We start from the raw sequence: 23421 nt of genomic DNA on the forward strand, positions 1-23421 counted from the left end.
CATTGCAGTCAATGGAAGCCGTCCGTCTGGCAGAGATTCCGTAATGTCAATTTTTAAATCGCCACGGATGCGCATCATCGCCGGCGCGTCATTCTATGCACTGTGCGGCAGCATGCCAGTCAGCACATCCACTACATGTACGCGAGGCCCACTGGCTGGCAAATCTCGCAGCTGGAATCCGGCCTGGCCGTTTGCACGCGGCTTAAAAGAGTCAAGATTTTTTTTAAAGGAAAGAACAAAAGCCGCGTGGTTAAAAACTTCTCCATCAGCTGGGGCGGTATATAGAAGCAGAGCCTCCTCCCCGCCCGTCCGTCCGTCTGTCTACCCAGAAGCCGGGGCAGTATGACCCGCCCCGAGGTCCCAGGATGGTCTGCTTCCATATAACGGTCCAGCTGCTAGAGATCAAGCCGCGGCTTCATGTAATACTGCAGCCAGCTCTACTGGACACGGCTGGCATTACACAGATATTCAGAAGCCGCCCTTTCCGGCCGTCATAACTATGCGATGAGAAGTTCCTCCCCTTCCTATCGTCACTTCCGGGGCCCTCAATACTCTGCGCCGAGCAGCTCCTCCCATTTCCGGCACTGTCCGGCCACGTGACCTTTGAGCGGACGGCGGATTGGACCGTCCTTGCTCTGCGACGTGCTCGGATTTCCGCCTAGAAAAAAAAAAACACAAGCGGAGACGGAAACAGCCGGCACGAAGGTAAAACCGTGTGAGTGCTGTGCTTGTAGTGTGGGCGAGAGCAGTCCCAGGGCCATTGTGTGTATCAGGTGCCCTCCCTGTGAGGCGGTAACAGGCGGCTGTCCGTGGCCGCATACAGCACGTTCCATCTGGGATCCTAGATGAGATAGTACGGCATGCTGCGCTACTTCCTCTGGGTCTCCGTGCTAGATCCGTGTCTTAGCCTCCACTGCAGATGTGAATGTATGCTTACACTATAGTTCGTGGGGTTGTGTGATCTGTAGGACCTTGCGGATGACCCTCCCCACGCAGTGAGATAGTGGTACACCCCATGGTGTACGGCACCTCCGGTCCGCGTTCACGGCTGCAGACCCGCCTGGTTTACTGGACGTCACTGGGCCACAGACAGTTGTTTGCTGAGCTCTGACAGCTCCATCTTGGGTTTCGGTCACCTGTGCAGAAACGACATGGGAATAAAAACCCAGGCACGGAGAGAGAGCTGTGGGTGTCAAATCCCCAGCCCCCCCACCCCGAGCGCAGAGGGAGAGCCGCAGGCGGCATCCCCCCCCCAGCCGCGGAGGGAGAGCCGTAGGCGGCATCCCCCCCCCAGATGCGGAGGGAGAGCCGTAGGCGGCATTCCCCCCAGGCGCGGAGGGAGAGCCGTAGGCGGCATTCAAACCCCCCCCAGGCGCGGAGGGAGAGCCGTAGGCAGAAGACGCGAGTGCGTCTAATCGGGCGATTAGACGCTGAAGTTAGACGGAGCCATGGAGACGGGGACGCCAGCGCAGGGAAGGTAAGTGAATAACTTCTGTATGGCCAATATTTAATGCACGATGTATATTACAAAGTGCATTAATATGGCCATACAGAAGTGCCGAACCCCACTTGCTTTCGCGAGACAACCCCTTTAATGAAAGGTTTGCACTTTGTAATGGTGTGTTGTTTTTTGTTTTTTTGTTTTTTTTTTACTGTGTTTCAGTTTTCCAATAATCGTGGGAAATCAGTCAGTGTGAGTATGGAAATAATGTTTATCTACAAAGTGGCCATGCTTAGTCCAGCTAGGATTACAGGATTCCTTTTTATCCAGGTTGGGAGAACACTTGAAAACAACACATAGCTGCTATAGAACAGTTCCCAATCCGCTGCTCTAAGTGGCTGTAGCTATTTCTTACCCCTATGGAGAGAAAAGCCTATTAGCTAGACAGTGCATTGTTAAAGGCCTCAGAGTATGTCTGAGCATTACTTAGACTTTGCCAGCATCTTTTTGCACCCCTGTCTGATAGCTCCATAGGGTAGGGCCTGTCACACTGATTACACTGGGTGCATCTGTGTAATTGTTTCAGAGAAACTTGCATTTTATTAATAGCACCAAATGCATAGAGGACTACTTAAAGTAGTCCTGAATATTCATGAGCTGCAAGTAGATCCATGCTTCCGCCCTCCAGTCATTGGTTGACAGCTCACTGTTTATTACTGTACATAGAGAGGGAGCTGTGAATCATTGGCTGCAGGGGGGATGGGTGTGGCTCAGCGGCAGCTCATGAATATGCAGGACTAGTTGTGTGTCTTGCTGCTAGGAATAAAATGCAACTTTTCCCCAAACTCCTGCAGAGATCCCCACAGCATAGGTATCACTGCAATCAGCGTGGCAGGCACTACCCAATGAGGCTTTCAGACGGGGACAAAAACATGGTGACCTCTTTAACTGGGAACTATAGAAACAAGTCTTGTGGGTTTTATATCATGATTATGGCTAAAGACTATATACGGTACTACTATGGTCTAATATGTAAAAAAAAAATCTAAAAACTTTGTTTTAAACAGAATGTACATAAAACCTGTTAAACTGATAGCAATTATGTGTTTATGTTGAACCAATGTAATAACTCTGTACTTATTATCTACTTCCACTTGATTTTTAAGAAAGGGGAAGGTTTTTTGTTTTTGGGTTTTTCCTCTCCATACTAGGTGAAGAAACTGGAAGATGTGGAATTGCAGTTTTTGAACGGCTCTTTTCCCCCAAATTATATTTTTTAAATATTAGCATAACATATTTTTGTCTCGCACTCTGTGCAGAAAACTGAGCTCCCTTTTTGGTGTTTTTTTTTTCTCAAGCAATTGAGGATTTTTTTCTTTAAGAAGTCTCTTTCCTCTACGGACTTTCCTGCGTTGCTTATACATAAGTGCTTATTGAGAGTCAAGTCCAAATCCCTTCCTTCACCCTACTGCCATTCCCAGTCCCACACATTAACTGTTGGATTGATGGTTGATTCGACCTACAGGAGAAAAGCTTTGCAGCTGCTTCAGTACGGAGACCTACAGATGTGACTTGGTGAGTTTTGCACTGGCTAACATCTTGTTATGGCATTTGCCTTCTATAGATAACTTACATGGGTTGTCCAGTCTTAAAGAAGCTGGACAGGATTAACATGGCTTCTTGCACAAACCATGCCATAGCTGTCCACGGGCTGTGAACTGTATTGCTGGCTCTCTCAGTTGAAGTGAATAGGGCTTAGTTGCAATACCACACACAACCTGAGGACAAGTGTGGAACTGGTTATGAAAGAAAACAGCACTCTTTTGTTTATAACCTGGGTAACCTCTTTAAGAAAATTAGGTTTATTTTTTAGACAAATTTACACTTCATTGTTTCAGTTGGTCACCATTTTCAAGATCGTGTGTATAGTCAACTTTAGGGCGAATTGACATGCAGAGCACCCCATCATTACTAATCACAATATAAGAGCATGTAATTCCATACAACTCTGATGCAAGTTGCTGGTTAGACTGTAACAAAAAACATGGAGTTTTTATCTCCATTAGGTAAAAAGAAAACATTTTTTATACAGTGTTATACAGTAGAGCAAAATGTGATTGTTCTCAGCAAGATAAACCAAGTAATCTTGTAGATATGATACCTTTTAATGGCTAACAAAAATACACACTGTTCTATCAAGCTTTCCAACCTACTCAGGGTTCTATCTCAGGCATAATGGAATAGATCTGAAGGCATATATATACCCATACATATGAAAAGGCACAGATATGGCGTGATTAATTTGCACTTAAGACAATACCAGAACAGGATGAGTAGTGGAGTAAATACTTAATTAGTCCACTGATAAGGGATGTGAAAGTTTTATGGTCTCTAGATTGGTGTTAGGAGGTAACCAGGCTGTGTAGCAGAGATAACACACAGACATGGTGACCCCCTAACACCAGCTGATCGCCGCAGGTCACGAGTAACAGACCTCCGCCGATCTGCTGTTGATGACCTACCATGAGGATAGGTCATCACTAGTAAGAACTGAAACAACCCCTTTAACAGGTACCGCTTGTGCTCTTTTCTCCTTGTATTTACACAGCTTTTCTACAGACTGTGCATAATGTAGATCTATTCACACATGACAGACTTGCTGCAGATGTTTGTGACTCTCCCATCCACATGAATGGGGCCTGCAGATATCCATGTATCTGTGATGGAAGCCCATCTACATGAATGGAATTGATTTTCAGCCGTATGTGAACAGACGCTTCCAGTCAGTCAGCTGGATGTGCTAAAAAATGTTTTCTTTGTTTTACTGTAGACAATTGTTCAGGAACTCTAAGTACTTGTATATATCTGTAAGAAGCGATCACCAGCAGATTTACCAAACTTGTGTCAACTCAGATGTCTAACCAAGGAGATGACTGCTATTTCTTTTTCTACTCAACCTGCACAAAGGTATGACTGTTCATTGCCATTACAACAGCTATTTATGTAATAAAGACAGTGAAATCCCCACCTGCCATACTAGAAAAATGCACTGAAATACACCGACATGCACATACTTCCTGCTGCGGTTTTAGTCACTGGTCTTCACTTAGAATTGCATTGATGGAAAACTGTATTTCTTTAGCGCTTGCACTTGTGGTTTTTATCATGGTGCTTGCTGCAACCTGCCCTACAAACCACGTTTACAACAACAGTGTAAAAACAATCTAATAAAGTCCCATCCGTGTAGCATCTGTCAGTTCTGCAATGACCTAAAGGGATGAAAGGCTTATGAAGCTTACTTGTACTTGCAGGAAATTACCAATCATAACATTAAGCAGATTTTTGTGTATATTGCAAAACTGGAGACCCATGCTGGGGTAGCTCACTGATGCCATTTATGTTGTGTGCCTTTTATATTACAGTTGTATTTAAGTTAGGTGACTTTTTTCACCTATCTGAGGTCCCCTGAATGAATGGAGCTGCCAGACTGTCAGAGTTCCAGCACTCAACTATCTTCGGCAATCGCATTGAAACAAATGATGCAGCAGCAGCGTATGTGTGGCCACAACTTCATTCATTCTAGGAACTTTGGGTCCCCCATTCTGGCGATCAGTAGGGGTCCCAACGGTCAAACCCCCACTGATCTATCCACTGAATAGAAGAAAATGGATAGGTGAAAATTTAGTCACCTAACTGGAAAGCCCCTAAGGTACTTTTCAGTTCATCGTAGGCTCAGTCAGTCTGTATGAATGTCAATATCTGTGTTCCACAGGGAGACGGCTGTGCATTCCGGCATTGTGAGGCTGCCTTAGGAAATGAAATGGTTTGCACTTTATGGCAGGAAGGACGATGTTTTCGGCAAATTTGCAAGTTTCGCCACATGGAGATTGATGTAAGTACTCAAAATTGATTAGTTATGGTCAAATATGGATCACTTTTGGGTTGCTGAAAATATCACTTTTGATCTGTTATATGTTGCAGTAGGCCGCTTTCAGATGAGCCTATTTTTACTCTGTATTTTATTTTGCGGACCGAAATACAGGGCTAATGTAAATCAGTGTATCTGTTTACATGGCTGTATTTTTCACTTGGTGTATTTTTAAAAATGCCGCATGGGCTACTTTTATCCATTTTTGCCTTCCCATTTGTTTTCACTGGTGGTAATTTCTACAGGCAAACATGGATCCGTATTTGTCCAGTAGAAAATAAAGCCAGTGACCGCAAACATGGAACCAAATACTGATGACGTATGGTTGCAGTGTAAGCTGTAATACAGGCGTGTTACAATAGGATCCTGTGAAGTTGACCTGAGATAACAAGGTCCACACCTCCATTTTGTTTCCCTGCCCTTGGAGCCTCCGTCTCTGTTCCACTGGAGATACTTTATACCGTATTACAGTATTATCTTCAAGAGTTCAATCGCATGGGGGCAACTATTATTTTTCATACAAAGGATGTTCTGACAACTTCAAAATGTGTCCCTCTTTTATTTGAAACACTAAGTGTTAATCTAATAAGCTTTTATCATTTTCAACAAAAAACACTATTGAAGAGTTCTAGGTGTGCTGACCCATCTGACACCACCAGACCCTCTTTGGATGATAGAAAGAATGCCTACATTTGGTTACATGTCTCTTCCTCTAATCATAAGCCTCCTTTTTTTTGTTTGTTTCATAGGCTGCCTGTCCATGGGCGGGTTTTCATTGCGTTCCCCGCGTCCGGATTATAGCGTTGCTATGGAGAGTAACCCCCCCCCCCCCCCCCCCCCGTCCACGAGCAGAGAATCATTGCGATTCTCCGCTCGCAGCTGTCAAATTGCAGCATGCTGCGATTTCCCGTGATTCTCCGAGGTCAACCTATCTGTCAGATAGGCTCAGAGCAGAGACCTGTCTGCCGGCTCCTGCTCCCGGGCGGCGGCGGCGGCTCTCCGTCGTGGGATACCGCAACGTCTGTAGACAGGCTGCCTAATATGAATTTATTGAGCTTTTTGGAAATAAAAACCTGTGAAACATCAAGACTAACACCTGTATCATAGCAGGTAAAATCAAGGAGGAATTTATCACAAACACCTATGTACAATAATCTGATGAAGTAAGGGCATATATATCACAAAGCAAACAAACTTTTTAGTAGCCAGTAAGAAAATAGTGAACGGTAAATGTAACCAGGTTGTGGAAGCATTTGTCTCAGAGACCCTGTGAGGTAGCGAAATGCAGTTCAGAAAAAGTGATGGAGAATTCTAGATAAAACCTCAGTGATTGAAGGTGCACTAGTTTTCCAGTTCTTGGCAATGCATTGTCAACCAATTATAAAAATCTGACTAACTGGGGTTCTTGTTAGAGGTGGGAGAAATTGCATACCCAGGTTCAGTAGGGCTATAGCTGGATCTAGATTTAGACGAAAGCCAAGTAATTGGGATATATATTGAAACATTTGTATCTAGAAAGGGCGTACAACTTTGCAGGTCCACCATAAGTGAAAAAGTGTCCCTCGGCACCCGCAGTTTCTCCAGCACAGTGGGGAGAGGTCTGCAAAGATGACATGGCACCTCCACTAGTGAAACTAGATCATTTGAGTTTTCCTAGTATATCTCAGAGGGTTCATTTAGAAGTTTTAGATATCCACATAAGAGCCCTGAACCAATCCTCTAAAGAAAAGTGTAAGTGTTCCGAGTTAAGCATGTAGGATAGCTTACTAGGTTATAGCATATACAGTAGCAAAGTATGTGCGGCAGAAAGTCCTCTGATATTGGAAGTTTTAAAGACAAGTTAGGTTTGCAAGGTTCAGTATACCCCAACTTGACCAATGATGTTTTAAGAGGAAATGTATCTGCAGACATTTTTAGAAATGTGAATTTGGGATTTCAAATTTATGTCTAAGCTGTGCAAAAGAACATATATTGGGACCAGTTAACAAAAAATTGCTAGTGAGGAAATTCCCCATGTCATCCATTGAGAAATATCCAGGCTGGGGACCATGCTAATAGTCATTAGAAAGGGAACATAGAGTATCCAAAGGTACACAATTTGGACAGTGTGGTCTCTCATATATTGCATGTGTGAGTTATAGTAGGGAGCGTAAATGAGGGTCTTAATTCCAGCACAGAAGCCCAGGAAAAAAGCTTGCATTTCTTTATGTGGAACAAAATGTCTTTCAATATCCAACCACAAAAATTCTTTCAGAAACCATCATCTCTTAAGAGAAGACAAAGTAAAAGCTAGGTAATGGAACATTTAAGCCTCCCCCGAGCCACCAATGTCAGCATCGAAGACTTTGCTCATCTAGATATTTTATTGGACCAAATAAATTGGAGTAAAAGATTTTGTAATTCTATAATGTAGGATTGAGGAATTTGGATTGGGAGGGTTCGGAAATGGTGTTACATTTTGGGGTTATTGCCATGCGTTTCATTCTTGCTATCCATGACAGATGTGGGCAGGGTAAGAGGAATTGAGAGGCATTTACTCTGCATTAGGAAACTATTCCAAAGGATGCCTACAAGTCAAAAAGTTTATAAAGCAAAATCCCTCACCTAGAAGTTATCAGAATGAAATGAAAATTTCTCTGTGTGATTGTAACATTAATATAAGTGATTACAATATCAGAGCAAAAGGACCATTTATTATGAAGAACTGACCTTTGAAGGGAGACCTCTAGTATCCTGTTGTACCACCTCTAGCTTGTATACGAGATGTGATACAGGAGGGCATGGAGGGTGTAGTACCCTGTTGGACCGCCTCTAGCTGGGATACAAGATGTGATACAGGTGGAACTGGAGGCTCTAATACCCTATTGGGCCGCCTCTAGATGGCATGCAAGATATGATAGGGATGGACATGGAGGCAGTAGTACCCTGTTGGGCTGCCTCTGGCTAGGATACAAGATGTGATACAGGCAGACATGGAGGCTCTAGTACCCTGTTGGGTCGCCTCTAGCTTGGGATACAAGATGTGATATGGGCGGGCATGGAGGCTCTAGTACCTTGTTGGCCCACCTCTAGCTTGGATATAAAATGTGATACGTGGAGGCATACAGGTTTTGTATGGTATCCTGCGGCATGCCACTCCACACTTGCTGTAACGGAGTCTCTAGATCGTGCAAGCTCGTAGGCTGGTGAAGTTGTCGTCATAGATGGTCCTATACTTGTTTTATTGGTGATAAATCTGGCGACTGGCCAGTAATGGAAGTGTGACAGTGTTGTGCGGACATTCCTGTGCCCCCCCCCCCCCCTTGTGTGCGCGGCCAAGCATTCTTTGTTAGATAAGGCCTCTTGGAAGCCGCCATGAGGAACACATGTGGCTGCACGATGTCCTGAACAGATCGCTGAGCTGTCATTGTCCCTCGTACCACTACTAGGGGTAACCGACTGGTGTATGCGATGGTCCCCCAGACCATCACACGAGCAGTGTGGGCAGTGTGCCGCTCCACAGCAAAGGCATGACTGAGGCACTGATCCCGAGGTCTACAAACATGAACACGGCTGTCGTCGACGCCCAAAATAAACCTGGATTAATCGCTGAAGACAACCCGGATCCACTCCATAGTGTCCAGTTTCATGATTTATGACATCACTGCAAATGGAGATGCCGGTGGGCGATAAAGGGCGTTCATGCATTGGGCGCCGTGAGACCAAATGGCCTGGAAATGGTTCCAGTACTCACAGGGGTGTAACGATAATCACCTGTCTCTGGATGATGGACAACAAAACAGTTAGAGCTGCTTGTACTTTCCAGACGATCAAAAGTTCTTATGTGCTGGTGGTCTGTCGGGGGTGTCCTCAGCCCAGTCACCTTGTGTGCTCACACATCCACTAGTCCCAACACCTCCTAACAGTCTGGTCAGACAATCCTCTCTACTGGTGGTCTGCTTTGAACGGCCCAGGTGGGGGACAATTTATCGATATGACCATCCAGCTTCTCACATCCCAATAATGTGCCCCTCTCAGACTCTGGTAACGGGGTGACATCTCTTCTCTGCGTCGTAGAGGCGTCTAGTGGTCAACAAGCTCCACACAATTGGAAGAAGAGGCCACTACACACAAGGAGTCTCTGAGAGCCTTTTATAGGCCAAAGGGGGGAACCACTTTTAGGGTCTAAGGTGACACAACCGTTCAGCTAATCACACAACTCATCATTTACATATCTGCCTAAGATGAAACTGCATGCTGGGCTCTGAAGCTAATCAAGAACTTCTTCTGGGGGCAGAGTGTTTCTTTCTTGACTATGTATGTATGGATATGAGATATTTTCCCACTACCACTAACTTTCATTTCTACTCACCACTTCTTTTTTAGTTTTGTTTTTTATATTTTCCTTGTTTGTTTTGGGTTTTCAATGGAATTACGCAGACACAGTTGCTTATTTCTGTGTATGAAAATATGCAGGTTGCATCTCTTGACGTCCAGAATAAGGCCTCCTTCCCACGAACGGATTTCCGCCGCGTAATTCGCGGCGAAAATCTGCTGCGTTGCACGCAGCTATTAGGTTCTATTGAACCTAATAGCACAATGCTCACGATGCGTAATTCCACCGCGGAATTACGCACCGCAATTTCTCCCGTCCTCACCCGCAGCATGCTCTATTTTCTGCGGGTGAGGACGGGCTGTACGCACTGACGGCTTCCATTGCAGTCAATGGAAGCCGTCCATTCACGCTATCTCCCGCTGTAACCAGCGGGAGATAGCGTGAACAAACGCTTTCCCGCCCACCGCCGAGCGTCATATGACGCCAAATGACGCGGTCCGGCCGCGTCACGTGACACGGCCGGCCGTGCACGTGACACGGCTGGTGACGCGAGAGCGGTGGGCGGTGACGAGCGGTGACGAGCGGTGACGCGGCGGTGGTGGGCGGGGAAGCGATTTCACGCTATCTCCCGCAGGTAAGTATAGGGGCTCTGGGGGGCGCCGTGACGGGCTTCACAGCGTAATATTACGCTGCGGAGCCCGTCACGCTCGTGGGAAGGAGGCCTTATACTCGTCTTGTCTTGTTTTCTAAATTAAAAAAATATATACAGTACACAAATATGATGTATATACTTGTATTCGCTATATAATCTTCTATTTTTCACTGAGTGAGCCCTTTGACACCAGTGGCAGAGTCCAGGTACCAGCATATTGTTTACTATAAGTAAGTCTCTGCAATTTGATCTCACCTTTCTCTTTATAGCATTTGGAGCTCTTAGTTTTCTTCCACACAGTTATAAAGTTAAACGATAAAATCCTAACTGCTTGTAGCCATCGCAGAGGGAAGCTGACTGCATACATCTTTACGCAGCTTGTATATGTGCAGCAAGTTCCTCCTAGTGACAACTGCAGATAGTTTTATGATGGAAATGCAGTCTACACAAGTTGGTATTTTAGTTGCCCTGAAAACAGCCCTGCCTATATTTAACCCTATTTGTGCAGCCCCACCTATATTTAACCCCTTCCACCAACATGACGTAAGGGTACGTCATGGCAGCGAGGTACTTCCCGCAACTGGACGTACCCTTACGTCATGTGGATAGCGCAAGATCATAAGAGATCTTGCGCTATCCGGCAGCAGGAGTCGGCTGTCACTTATAGTCGGCCTCCTGCTGCAACAGCGGAGGTGCATCAGAGATGCGCCCCACCCTACCACCACCCCGCTATTAACCCCTTCCATGCCACGATCTATGTAGATCGTGGTATGGGAAGGGTTCACAGAGGGAGAGTGCTCCCTCTGTGACATTATTGGGCTCTCGCGATGTAATCGCAGAGGGCCCGCTGGTTGCCATGGTAACAGGACGCTACCTACAGGCGTCTTGTATTACTATTGCCTATGATAGCTGTAATAAGCGATAAGGCATTGCAGGAGAGAAGTCCTGCAATGCCTTATCATAGCGATCATAGCTGCTATGCTGTAAGTCCCCCACCGGGACAAATGGTATATAAAAAAAAAAAAAGTACAAAAAATAAAAGTGTAAAAAAAACTTTTTTTTTTTTTTAGGCTTTTTCTCATATTGGCATTAAAAAAATCCCACTGATTTGGTATCGTGTCCGTAACGACGTACAATAAGTTGAACATGCTTTTTATCCAGCAGGGTAAAAACCGAGGCAAAATGCCTCCCAAAAAACGCAGTAAAAGTTATTAAAAAAGCCGTATGTACCCAAAATGGTACCAATAAAAACTACAGCTTGTTTTGCAAAAAAAAGCCCTCACAGATCTCTATCGATGGAAAAATAAAAAAGTTATTGGACTTTGAATGCAACGATTTAGAGAAAAAAATTTTTTTCCCCCCAAAAAAGGTTTTTTTATTGCAGAAAAGTGGAAAAACCTAAATAAAAATATATATAAGAATTTTGGCATTGTTGTAATCATACCGGCCTGCAGAAAAAAATGTATTGTCATTTATGCTGCATAATTTAACTCTTAAAAAAAAAACAAAAAACACTATGGCAGAATTGATGCGTTTTCTCTACCTGCGATCATAAAAAAAATAATAATATTTTTCAATATAGTCTATGCACCCACAAATGGCACCAATAAAAGCTACAGCAAAAAACAAGCCCTTATACTTCCGTGTCGACGGAAAAATAAAAAAAAGTTATGGCTTTTGAAAAATAGAGATTAAAATCCACCAAAAATCGTTGCATCCTTAAGCCCAAAATAGGCCATGTCCTTGAGGAGTTAATATTGAAAGAGAATGTGGTAAAATACTGGTGGTGAAGGCACAACACTCTAAGCTAGTTAAAAGCTAAAGGTCCAAGATGTGATCGTGAAAGCGCTTCTTTTTTATTTAACATAAAGAACCAGCAAGTGAATACGCGTTTCGGGGTTGAGCCCTTTTGACAGTTCGGCTGGATTAAACGCTGAGTGATATGTACGAATAGTGGAGGAGTAATAAAGTAAGGGAAGAAAAAAGGGGGGAAAAACCCTAAAATTCAAACGCATAATGAAAAATTAATATGTTTATTGATATATTCCTAAGAACATAGATAGGAATAGTAATAAAATGACATAAAAACGTAAATATAAAAGTGACTGTATACATCCAGTGTATATTTAAAATGACATAATTTTATGCAAAGCAAATATCTGTTATAAAATAGTATGTAAACAAATTGAGTTTAATAATAATATTGAAAATATGATTATAAAGTGGGGTGACACAATTCCAAAGGTTTTTGATGTGCCAGAAGTCCTGCAAATGAAGATTTATTGGATTAGGAATGACATATGGCAGAGGAGTCCAGCAGGGTAATTCAGTGCAGGGACCAGGGTAAATTGAACTGAACATTGGAACATGTCACGTGATAAAGTTATACTAAGATAGAAAGGGGAGGAATTGATGTGGCAATATAGGTTGTAGGATGCCGGGGAATAAGGGAAAAGTCGACCCTTGGTGGAGCGTTATCTGGTTAGCAGCACCTCCATTATTCCTAAACACTTTTTACTCCAGAACTATTTCACCACTTTAACTGGGTCTTGCTCCACGCTTCTTTTTTATCTTTGTTACTCATATATTTAATATCAACGCCTTAACGCTGCAGGACGTACAGTTACATTCTGCAGCTTTCGGGGTGTGTATGAAGGGAGATCACAGGCCGATCTTGCTCCATACAACACGGGTGCCGGCTGTTTCTTACAGCGGTATTTAAATGCCCCGACCGATGTTCGGGGGTCCCACACTGCTCTCCAAGATAAGATTGCAGGTTACCGTGCGGGTGTCATGGCAGCTGGGGCCCTTCCAAAAGGCTCCAGGGCTGTCATTGCAAATTGCCTATCGAGCCATGCCCATGGCCTGTTTTCGGAGCTTTGAAGGAAGTCCATACAGTGTTTCATTGCCTGCTCCGGATTATATGTGAGAAATTGTGTACAGAAGTCACTGACACATGACACCAGTTAGTATCATAGGACAATGAAACTCTTCTGTCTTTATTAACATCATCAGGTACAAATATACCCTAGATTACGCAGCATCAAAAATACACCCCCACCTCCCCTGTAACCATAGGAACTCATGATTGGCTCTAGGTGCTAATGTTTTAACATATGTTAACGCCTTAAGGTGTTACTACTAAACACGTGATTCCTAAAAGCTCATTTACACTGGACGATTATCGCTAAAAAAAAACCCTAATCGGCGATCGTTTTGGCGATAATTGGTGCGTGTAAATGTGCGCCCATCGTCAGCTTTTCGGCTGATCGTTAAAATCAGTCCAACATAAAAATTGTCGCTCATTTTTATCAGTAGCTCTCCACGGGGAGTGCTGATAGCATTGTTTCCCGTGGAGAACAAAGGATCTGAGCGCAGATAATAGCCTGGGGTCACACAGGGCGGATTTGCTGCTGAATTTTGCTGCGGCAAATCCGCTTGTGGCCACTAATCCCAGGGTTGGCCAGCCCTGTGGACGAGATTTGTCAAAAATCTTGTCCACACGGGGCGGCAAAGCCAGCGCAGCATCCTGGGATGCAAAATGCCCATTCTCTTTTTTTTTTTTTTTTCTTCTCTCTACTGTGGCCATGTTCTTCCCTATGGGAGAGCCGGCCATAACAAAAGCATGCGGCGAAGCCGCTCCAAAACCTGCGGCTAAGTGCAGGTTTGAAGCTGGGCTTTCCCGGCGGAAATCTCACGGTTTTTCGCTGCAGCAAAACTGCGAGATTTCTGCCAAGAATACGACCCGTGTGACCCCAACCAAAGGGCTCCCACACACTTGGGTTTTTTTTAACGCTGCGATATCGTTGCGTTTTTTTAACGCATTTGTCAGTGGTACTTTCTAATGTTAAAAATGCATTGGAAGTTTGTGCTTTGCAATTTTTGTGCGATGCGTTTTTAACATTAGAAAGTCCCATTGACAATCGCAGCATTAAAAAAAAAACGCAAGTGGGTAAGAGCCCTAAGAGGGAGAGTAGGCTTATTCTGTGTTCATTGTTCTAGTAGCTCCTCTCTGAATGGAGCCGGTCAGAACCCGCTATCTCAGGACATTCCTAAATCAGGGAAGGATGTGTGGTTGTATGTGCCAGCATGCAACACATACCAGTGTATTAACATGAACAAATTAACCATTTAGATACCAGCTATTTACTAAGAAGGAAGACATATCAATATCTATCCATCCATCTATCTAGATAATGTTTTGTAGTAACACCTTAAGGTGTGTGTGTGTGTGTGTGTGTGTGTGTGTATATAATGATATATATATATAATCATTATGTGTTTGCTTAAGCTGGTGTGAGAAACCTGTGAGAAGATTGAAATACAGATATTATGGCATTACATTATTCTGCAGAAGTGATTAAAGCATCACAAGTTCATGTCCCCCCTGAGGACAAAAAAAAAAAAATAACAAGATTAAAAAGGTTTTACTAATTATTAAAAAAATAAAATGTTATAAAATTAAAAAAAAAAACATTTTACAATAAAATCTAAATATTAAAACAAAAATATATATTTGGTATTGCTGCATTTGTAAAAGTCCGATCTACGAAAATTAACGCATTATTTTACTCCACTTAAAGGTTTTTTTAGTACATTTGTATGGCATATTATATAGTACTAGTGAAAAATACAACTTGTCCTGCAAAAAACAAGCCCACAGACATCTACGTTAATGGATAAATAGAGTTAGGATTTTTTCAAAAGGAGGGAGGAAAACCTGAAAATGAAAGTGGGGGTGGGGGGGGGGAGGGGTCTGCGTACTTAAGGGGCTAAAGGGGTTTATCCAGGATTAGACAAAGGGTCTGCTGTGCTTTCAAAAAAAGCAACACGGCTGGCCATGGTCTGTGTCTGATATTGCAGTTCACATGAATGAGATGCAACACTAGGAGCAGCCCTGGGACAGAAGACCTACTTTTTTTTAATTTTTTTTTTTAAGGTGTGCGTTAGTCTTCCCATATTTACATTTTATATGGTCTTTGCAGAAAAAACGCAGTGAGATACCCTGTTACTGGGAAAACCAGATGTCTGGTTGTCAGAAAGCAAACTGTGCTTTTCATCACATAAAGGGGAGATTTGTGGAAGGAGCATACTTTCCTCCAAGTAAGGGTAAGTATTCAGTATTCCTTTCACGATAAGTAGCGGTCCATCTGCTCTTGCTCTGCAGCCGCCCTAATACAATCTAAATATTGTTCTACAGCATTAGTAAAGCCTGAACCGTGCGAGCCAGATGTGCCGACCCCTCTATCGACCCAGCCAGCCCCAACTAAGCTTCCTGTGGCCCCCACACCTCAGCTACGTGGGGTAAAAAAAATGGAGGCTACCGAGAATGTTCCAAGTCCTACACATCCACCTGTCGTGATTAATGCAGCCGATGATGATGAGGATGATGATGGTGAGTTTGACTTGCAGGATAACCAAGTGCATATGTTTGCTTTAAGACTTCACATTACATTTGGTAGTTATCACTTTTTTCTGCTTTCTAACTTTTCTTTGTATTTAAAGATCAATTTTCAGAAGAAGGTGAGGAGATGAGGAATTCTGCTCCACACAATATAACACCTGGGCATCAATATGGAGCTCATTCAGCATCTACTGGAAAATCGGTGGCACACAAAAAAGGTCATTAGGGTTTCTGTGACTTCTGTACTAATATTGTGATAAAACTAAAGTTTTACAATCCAGATTGGTCATGAACACTGAGCTGAAGCACCTTTAATGGCGTACTGCCTATAGATTGATGACTTGTTAGTGGATCTCTTCAAATTGAGATTATGAATTTCTTTTGAATTTTAAAGTATAGCAATCATGATTTTTATATAAAGAGCAGGAGGTTTTTATACTTTGTTTTCAATCTGTGGATAGCGGACCAGACTGATATATAATTTTGTGCAAAAAGATTCAGCAGAACTTGTAATTTAAAGAACGACATCTCTGCTCATTCTGGGTTTAGCAGTCCAGTGGCGATCCTGTTAGTGAGTGCCAGTCCTCTTCTGGACTGGTAAGCCCAGAATGATCAAATTATACTTAACCTTTTTTGCACAAAACTATATATTAATCTGCTTAGTTCCTCCTGCTCTAACATTCTACTCGAAGGTTACCCCGCACACACAATGTGAAAGTTTCCCTTTTAATAGGAAAACCGCTTTTGAAAGGGTGCACCTGCCACTATGCAACTGAGAAATGGTGCTAGAGAAAATCCATCTTCAGCTGCACAGCTGAGTACATAGGCACGGAGTGCAGACAGCTGCTCTCCTGTGCCTGCAGTCCTCAATAGTATTAATGGAACAGATTTGGTACATTATAACTTTGTAGTAGTACTGTTGGCTTTTAGACAAGTTAAGTTTTTTTTGGAGGTTTTTTTTTTGTTTTTCTCCTTGGGCTCTCATACCTTTTTGTTCGTGGCCAGCAATGCACACTGTGAAGTAGCTGCATTCATCTTCTCAGTATCTGGTAGCCATGCAGAACAGAAGAGAGCTAAGGAAAAAAATTCCAACTTGTGTAAAAGCCGGCAGCATTACTGTAAAGCTATAATGTGTGCTGTTGTGTTATATATATATTTTCTGCTCAGTTTCTCCTTCTCCATAGGCCGCCTGCAGACGGCCGGGTCAGATCCCACTGTGAGAATTCTCGCAGCGGGATCCGACCCGTGCCCCTGCAGTGACTAACGTGGCACTCACCTGCTCTCGTGTCTCCTCCGCTCTTCTATGTGCCGGCTGCCGCCCAGGCGGCGCATGCGCACAGCTGTGCCGCCACGTCACTAGGGAGCATAGAATATGCCGCAATTTGTTTTTCATGCGTGTCTTCACGCGGACAAATCGTGGCTGTGTGCATAGGACTGCATTATGTCATGCAATCCTATGGCAGCGGGCATAGGCGGAAATTCTGTGGGAAATCCCTCCGCAGAATTTCCGCCCCTTGTGCAGGAGGCCATAACCTCTTACGCAGGTTCTACGTGTTGAAGACTGTCAGTTTTTGTGACTGTTTTCTATGCAGTTTTTGAGCCTAAACCAGAAGTTGATTTAAACATAATGAGAAACCTGAAGGAATGACTTGAAAAAGCTAATGGAAAGCCAAAGCTCAATTTTTACCGTGATTAGCATGGTGTGTGAAATGCCACGCTAATCGCGGTACAACACCTCCATTGACTTTAATGGGGCTTTGCAGACCTGCGCTTGGACATGGTGTTTCTAACACCGAAATTTTCGAGCACTGTTTGCTGTTCTTTTTTGCGTGTTTTAGTGCACCTCATCACCTATCACAAGGATGGGGAGTGTTAAAAGACTCTGTACAATGTGTTCAAAAACGCGCTTGAAATCATGGTAAAACAACATTATTCGAACGCGAGGTTTTGTGAATGCATGTGTGAGAGGGGCCTAATGGTTTTATTCACTCTATTAAAATCAAAGGATCTTTATTAGGGATGAGCGAGCATACTCGTCCGAGCTTGATACTCGTTCGAGTATTAGGGTGTTCGAGATGCTCGTTACTCGAGACGAGCACCACGCGATGTTCGAGTTACTTTCAATTTCATCTCTGAGAAATTTGCGCGCTTTTCTGGCCAATAGAAACACAGGGAAGGCATTACAACTTCCTCATGTGACGTTCCAGCCCTATACCACCCCCCTGCAGTGAGTGGCTGGGGAGATCAGATGACACCCGAGTATTTAAATCTGCCTCGCCCGCGGCTCGCCACATATGCATGCTGACATAGATCAGGGAAAGTGCTGCTGCTGATGCTGCTATAGGGAGAGTATTAGGTGTTATTTTAGTCTTTAAGAACCCCAACGGTCCTTCTTAGGGCCACATCTGACCGTGTGCAGTACTGTTGAGGCTGCTAGGAGCAGTGTTGCACAATTTTTTTTTTTGTATATCGGGCGTGCAGACCATAGCGTCCTCAGTCTGCAGTCATTTTACAGAGTATAGGGGCAGTACTGGTGAGGCAGGGACAGTGGGAAAGGTGAAAGAGATATACTGACTATATAGGCAGTGGGCTTTTTCCCAAAAAGTTCAAAAAAATACTGTATTTGGCCTGCCTGTCACTGCCTTCAGTTTACTGCGTCTCTGCTGGGGGTAGTAGTTGGTGAATTAATACCCAGCCTTGCGCATAATTGTTGTCTGCCTCTGCAGTGCGTTACGTACGCGAAGTCAGCCTCCAACCACAGGCCAATAAGTAGCACATTTAATTACAGCGTTCTGTTTCTGCTAATCTCGTAATACACCATGCTGAGGGGTAGGGGTAGGCCTAGAGGACGGGGGCGAGGACGCGGAGGCCCAAGTCAGGGTGTGGGCACAGGCCGAGCTCCTGGTCCAGGTGTATTGCAGCCGACTGCTGCGGGATTAGGAGAGGCAAGTTTCTGGGGTCCCCAAATTCATCTCACAATTAATGGGTCCACGCGGTAGACCTTTATTAGAAAATGAGCAGTGTGAGCAGGTCCGTCGTGGATGGTAGAAAGTGCATCCAGCAATCTATCGACCACACAGTCTTCTAGGCCGTCCACAGCTGCAACTCTGAATCCTCTGGCTGCTGCTCCTCCTTCTTCCCAGCCTCCTCACTTCATGAAAATGACACATTCTGAGGAGCAGGCAGACTCCCAGGAACTGTTCTCTGGCCCCTGCCCAGATTGGGCAGCAATGGTTCCTCTCCCACCGGAGGAGTTTGTCATGACCGATGCCCAACCTTTGGAAAGTTCCCGGGGTCCAGGGGATGAGGCTGGGGACTTCCGGCAACTGTCTCGAGCTTTCAGTGGGTGAGGAGGACGATGACCATGAGACACAGTTGTCTATCAGTGAGGTAGTAGTAAGGGCAGTAAGTCCGAGGGAGGAGCGCACAGAGGATTCGGAGGAAGAGCAGCTGGACGATGAGGTGACTGACCCCACCTGGTTTGCTAAGCCTACTGAGGACAGGTCTTCAGAGGGGGAGGCAAGTGCAGCAGCAGGGCAGGTTGGAAGAGGCAGTGTGGTGGCCAGGGGTAGAGGCAGGGCCAGACCGAATAATCTACCAACTGTTTCCCAAAGCGCCCCCTCGCGCCATGCCACCCTGCAGAGGCCGAGGTGCTCAAAGGTGTGGCAGTTTTTCACTGCGAGTGCAGACGACCGACGAACTGTGGTGTGCAAGGTTTTTCGCGCCAAGATCAGCCGGGGAGCCACCACCACCAGCATGCGCAGGCATATGATGGCCAAGCACCCCACAAGGTGGGACGAAGGCCGTTCACCGCCTCCGGTTTGCACCACTGCCTCTCCCCCTGTGCCCCAACCTGCCACTGAGATCCAACCCCCCTCTCAGGACACAGGCACGACAGTCTCCCGGCCTGCACCCACACCCTCACCTCCGCTGTCCTCGGCCCCATCCAGCAATGTCTCTCAGCGCAGCGTCCAGCCGTCGCTAGCGCAACTGTTTGAGCGCAAGTACGCTGCCACGCACCCGCACACTCAAGCGTTAAATGTGCACATAGCCAAATTGATCAACCTGGAGATGCTGCCGTATAGGCTTGTGGAAACGGAGGCTTTCAAAAACATGATGGCGACGGCGGCCCCGCGCTACTCGGTTCCCAGTCGCCACTACTTTTCCCGATGTGCCGTCCCAGCCCTGCACGACCACGTCTTCCGCAACATTGTACGCGCCCTCACCAACGCGGTTACTGCCAAGGTCCAGTTAACAACGGACACGTGGACAAGCACAGGCGGGCAGGGCCACTATATCTCCGACGGCACATTGGGTGAATTTAGTGGAGGCTGGGACCGAGTCAGAGCCTGGGACCGCTCACGTCCTACCCACCCCCAGAATTGCGGGCCCCAGCTCAGTGGTGGTATCTGCGGCGGTGTATGCTTCCTCCACTGAACCACCCTCCTCCTCCTCGAACTGCTGCAGGGTCTGACAGAGCAGACCGACCGCTGGCTTGCGCCGCTGAGCCTCCAACCGGGCATGGTCGTGTGTGACAACGGCCGTAACCTGGTGGCGGCTCTGCAGCTCGGCAGCCTCACGCACGTGCCATGCCTGGCCCACGTCTTTAATTTGGTGGTTCGGCGCTTTCTGAAAATCTACCCACGCTTGTCAGACCTGCTCGGAAAGGTCCGCCGGCTCAGCGCACATTTCCGCAAGTCCAACACGGACGCTGCCACCCTGCGGACCCTGCAACATCGGTTTAATCTGCCAGTGCACCGACTGCTGTGCGACGTGCCCACACGGTGGAACTCTACGCTCCACATGTTGGCCAGGCTCTATGAGCAGCGTAGAGCTATAGTGGAATACCAACTCCAACATGGGCGGCGTAGTGGGAGTCAGCCTCCTCAATTTTTTACAGAAGAGTGGGACTGGTTGGCAGACATCTGCCAGGTCCTTGGAAACTTTGAGGAGTCTACCCAGATGGTGAGCGGCGATGCTGCAATCATTAGCGTCACCATTCCTCTGCTATGCCTCTTGAGAAGTTCCCTGCAAAGCATAAAGGCAGACGCTTTGCGCTCGGAAACGGAGGCGGGGGATAGTCAGAGCACCCTCATGTCTATATCTCAGCGCGTTGAGGAGGAGGAGGAGGGGGAGGAGCATGAGGAGGAGGGGGAAGAGACAGCTTGGCCCACTGCTGAGGGTACCCATGCTGCTTGCCTGTCATCCTTTCAGCGTGTATGGCCTGAGGAGGAGGATCAGGATCCTGAAAGTGATCTTCCTAGTGAGGACAGCCATGTGTTGTGTACAGGTACCCTGGCACACATGGCGGACTTCATGTTAGGATGCCTTTCTCGTGACCCTCGCGTTACATGCATTCTGGCCACTACGGATTACTGGGTGTACACACTGCTCGACCCACGGTATAAGGAGAACCTTTCCACCCTCATACCCGACAAACTGATGGTAAAATTCCCATCCGACAGCGCTAGTGGCAGAAGGCGCAGTTCCGAGGGCCAGGTAGCAGGGTAGGCGTGGAGATCAGGCAGCATGTACAGCGCAGGCAGGGGAACACTCTCCAAGGCCTTTGCCAGCTTTATGGCTCCCCAGCAAGACTGTCACCGTTCCCCAGTCAAGGCTGAGTCGGCGGGAGCACTGTAAAAGGATGGTGAGGGAGTACGTAGCCGATCGCACGACCGTCCTTCGTGACGCCTCTGCTCCCTACAACTACTGGGTGTCGAAGCTGGACACGTGGCCTGAACTCGCGCTGTACGCCCTGGAGGTGCTTGCTTGTCCTGCGGCTAGCGTCTTGTCAGAGAGGGTGTTTAGTGCGGCTGGGGGAATCATCACGGATAAGCGTACCCGCCTGTCAACTGACAGTGCCGACAGGCATACACTCATCAAGATGAACAAAGCCTGGATTTCCCCAGACTTCTCTTCTCCACCAGCGGACAGCAGCGGTACCTAAACAATACGTAGGCTGCACCCGCGGATGGAAGCATCGTTCTCTATCACCATAAAAAACGGGGACCTTTTAGCTTCATCAATCTGTGTATTATATTCATCCTCCTCCTTCTGCTCCTCCTCCTGAAAGCTCACGTAATCACGCCGAACGGGCAATTTTTCTTAGGCCCACAAGGCTCAGTCATATAATTTTGTAAACAATGTTTATACGTTTCAATTCTCAATAAAGCGTTGAAACTTGCACCTGAACCAATTTTTATTTTAACTGGGCTGCCTCCAGGCCTAGTTACAAATTAAGCCACATTAACCAAAGCGATTAATGGGTTTCACCTGCCCTCTTGGTTGGGCATGGGCAATTTTTCTGAGGTATATTAGTACTGTTGGTACACCAATTTTTTTTGGCCATCGCCTACAGTGTAATCCTAGTAATTTTTATGGGCTTCGCCTGCACTCATGCTACAGCAAGGTGTGTGGGGTTGGCCTACACTTTTGCTACATAAATGTAACTGGGGCCTTGTCTATACTGCAACTACTGAAATGTGAAAGAGACTGTTATCTCCCTAAACTGCTGCAATGGGAATGTTACTGTGGCCTGTCTTGAGTGCTACTACTACTGAAATGGAACTAATACTGTGCTCCCCCTATACTGCAGCTTCGGAATTCTTACTGGGGCCTGTCTGGACTGCTACTACTACTGAAATGGAACTAAGACTGTGCTCCCCCTATAATGGTGCTAGTGATATGTTACTGGGGCCTGTCCCTAATGCTACCGCTGAAATGTTACTAAATCTGGGCTCTGCCTATACCGCTGCTAATGCTATGTCACTGGGGTGTGGAAACGGAGGCTTCCAAAGACATGATGGTGGCGAGGCCATTTCCCACCAACGCGGTTACTGTTAAGGTGCATATAACCACGGACACGTGGAGAGGACACGTAGTGCCTCAAAAAAATCCCCCTCCTCCTCCAACAATGAAAACATTCTTGGCAAATACCTTTGCATTGGTCCGTCTGGTGGCAGTCCAAGAATTTCACCTTTACCGACACAACGAGAGCCCCCCCACCATCCCCCCGCCACGGCCCACTTATTAATCCTGGCCACATTCCGAAAACCAACTAAATAAAACCGCGCTACTAGGTCCGCAGTCGCCACCACATTCCCACCAGCGCGGTTACTGTTAAGGTACATATTACCAGTCTGACTGGGGCATGCACTGTGCGCCGAAGCACACCTGTATTATATGTGACGTTAGCTCTGCTGAGCAGGGCACTGCAATGAGATACATTTATGTACCGCCGATGGGTTCCAGGGAGCCACCCATGCTGTGCGTCCACAGGGACTTCACATTAGGGATTTGTACCTGCCAGTGTCTATGTATTAAAAACCCCGGTCAGACTGGGGCATGCAGTGTGGGCCGAAGCCCACTTGCATTTAATCGGACGTTACCTCAGCTGTGCTGGGCAATGCAATGGGATATATTTATGTACCGCCGGTGGCTTCCTGGGACCCCACCTATGCTGTCGGTCCACACGGAGTTGTAACTGCATGTGTCTACTTATAAAGAACCCCAGTCTGACTGGGGCATGCAGTGTGGGCCGAAGCCCACCTGCCTTAAACCTGACGTTACCTCAGCTGTGCTGGGCACTGCAATGGGATATATTTATGTACCGCCGGTGGGTTCCAGGGAGCCACCCATGCTGTCGGTCCACACGCACTTCACATTAGTGAGTTGTACCTGC

The 23421-nt window shown here is 46.1% G+C and overlaps 1 protein-coding gene across 5 annotated transcripts in view; it reads left to right on the plus strand.

Moving 5' to 3' along the window:
• Nucleotides 1–583: 583 nt before the first annotated feature.
• Nucleotides 584–23421, plus strand: part of LOC136625805 (zinc finger CCCH domain-containing protein 11A-like) — a 76360-nt gene continuing 53522 nt past the window's right edge. For 3 of the 5 annotated variants that reach the window (XM_066600308.1, XM_066600312.1, XM_066600311.1), the window contains exons 1-7: nt 584–705; nt 1664–3016; nt 4272–4408; nt 5214–5333; nt 15322–15445; nt 15537–15731; nt 15842–15958. In XM_066600308.1, the coding sequence (XP_066456405.1) occupies nt 4355–4408; nt 5214–5333; nt 15322–15445; nt 15537–15731; nt 15842–15958 (610 nt within the window). In that variant the 5' untranslated portion in view covers nt 584–705; nt 1664–3016; nt 4272–4354. The remainder of the gene's footprint in view (nt 706–1663; nt 3017–4271; nt 4409–5213; nt 5334–15321; nt 15446–15536; nt 15732–15841; nt 15959–23421) is intronic. The other 2 variants (XM_066600309.1, XM_066600310.1) reach the window with 2 other exon arrangements.

The sequence above is a fragment of the Eleutherodactylus coqui genome, chromosome 4 (assembly GCF_035609145.1).
Source record: "Eleutherodactylus coqui strain aEleCoq1 chromosome 4, aEleCoq1.hap1, whole genome shotgun sequence".
NCBI lineage: Eukaryota > Metazoa > Chordata > Amphibia > Anura > Eleutherodactylidae > Eleutherodactylus > Eleutherodactylus coqui.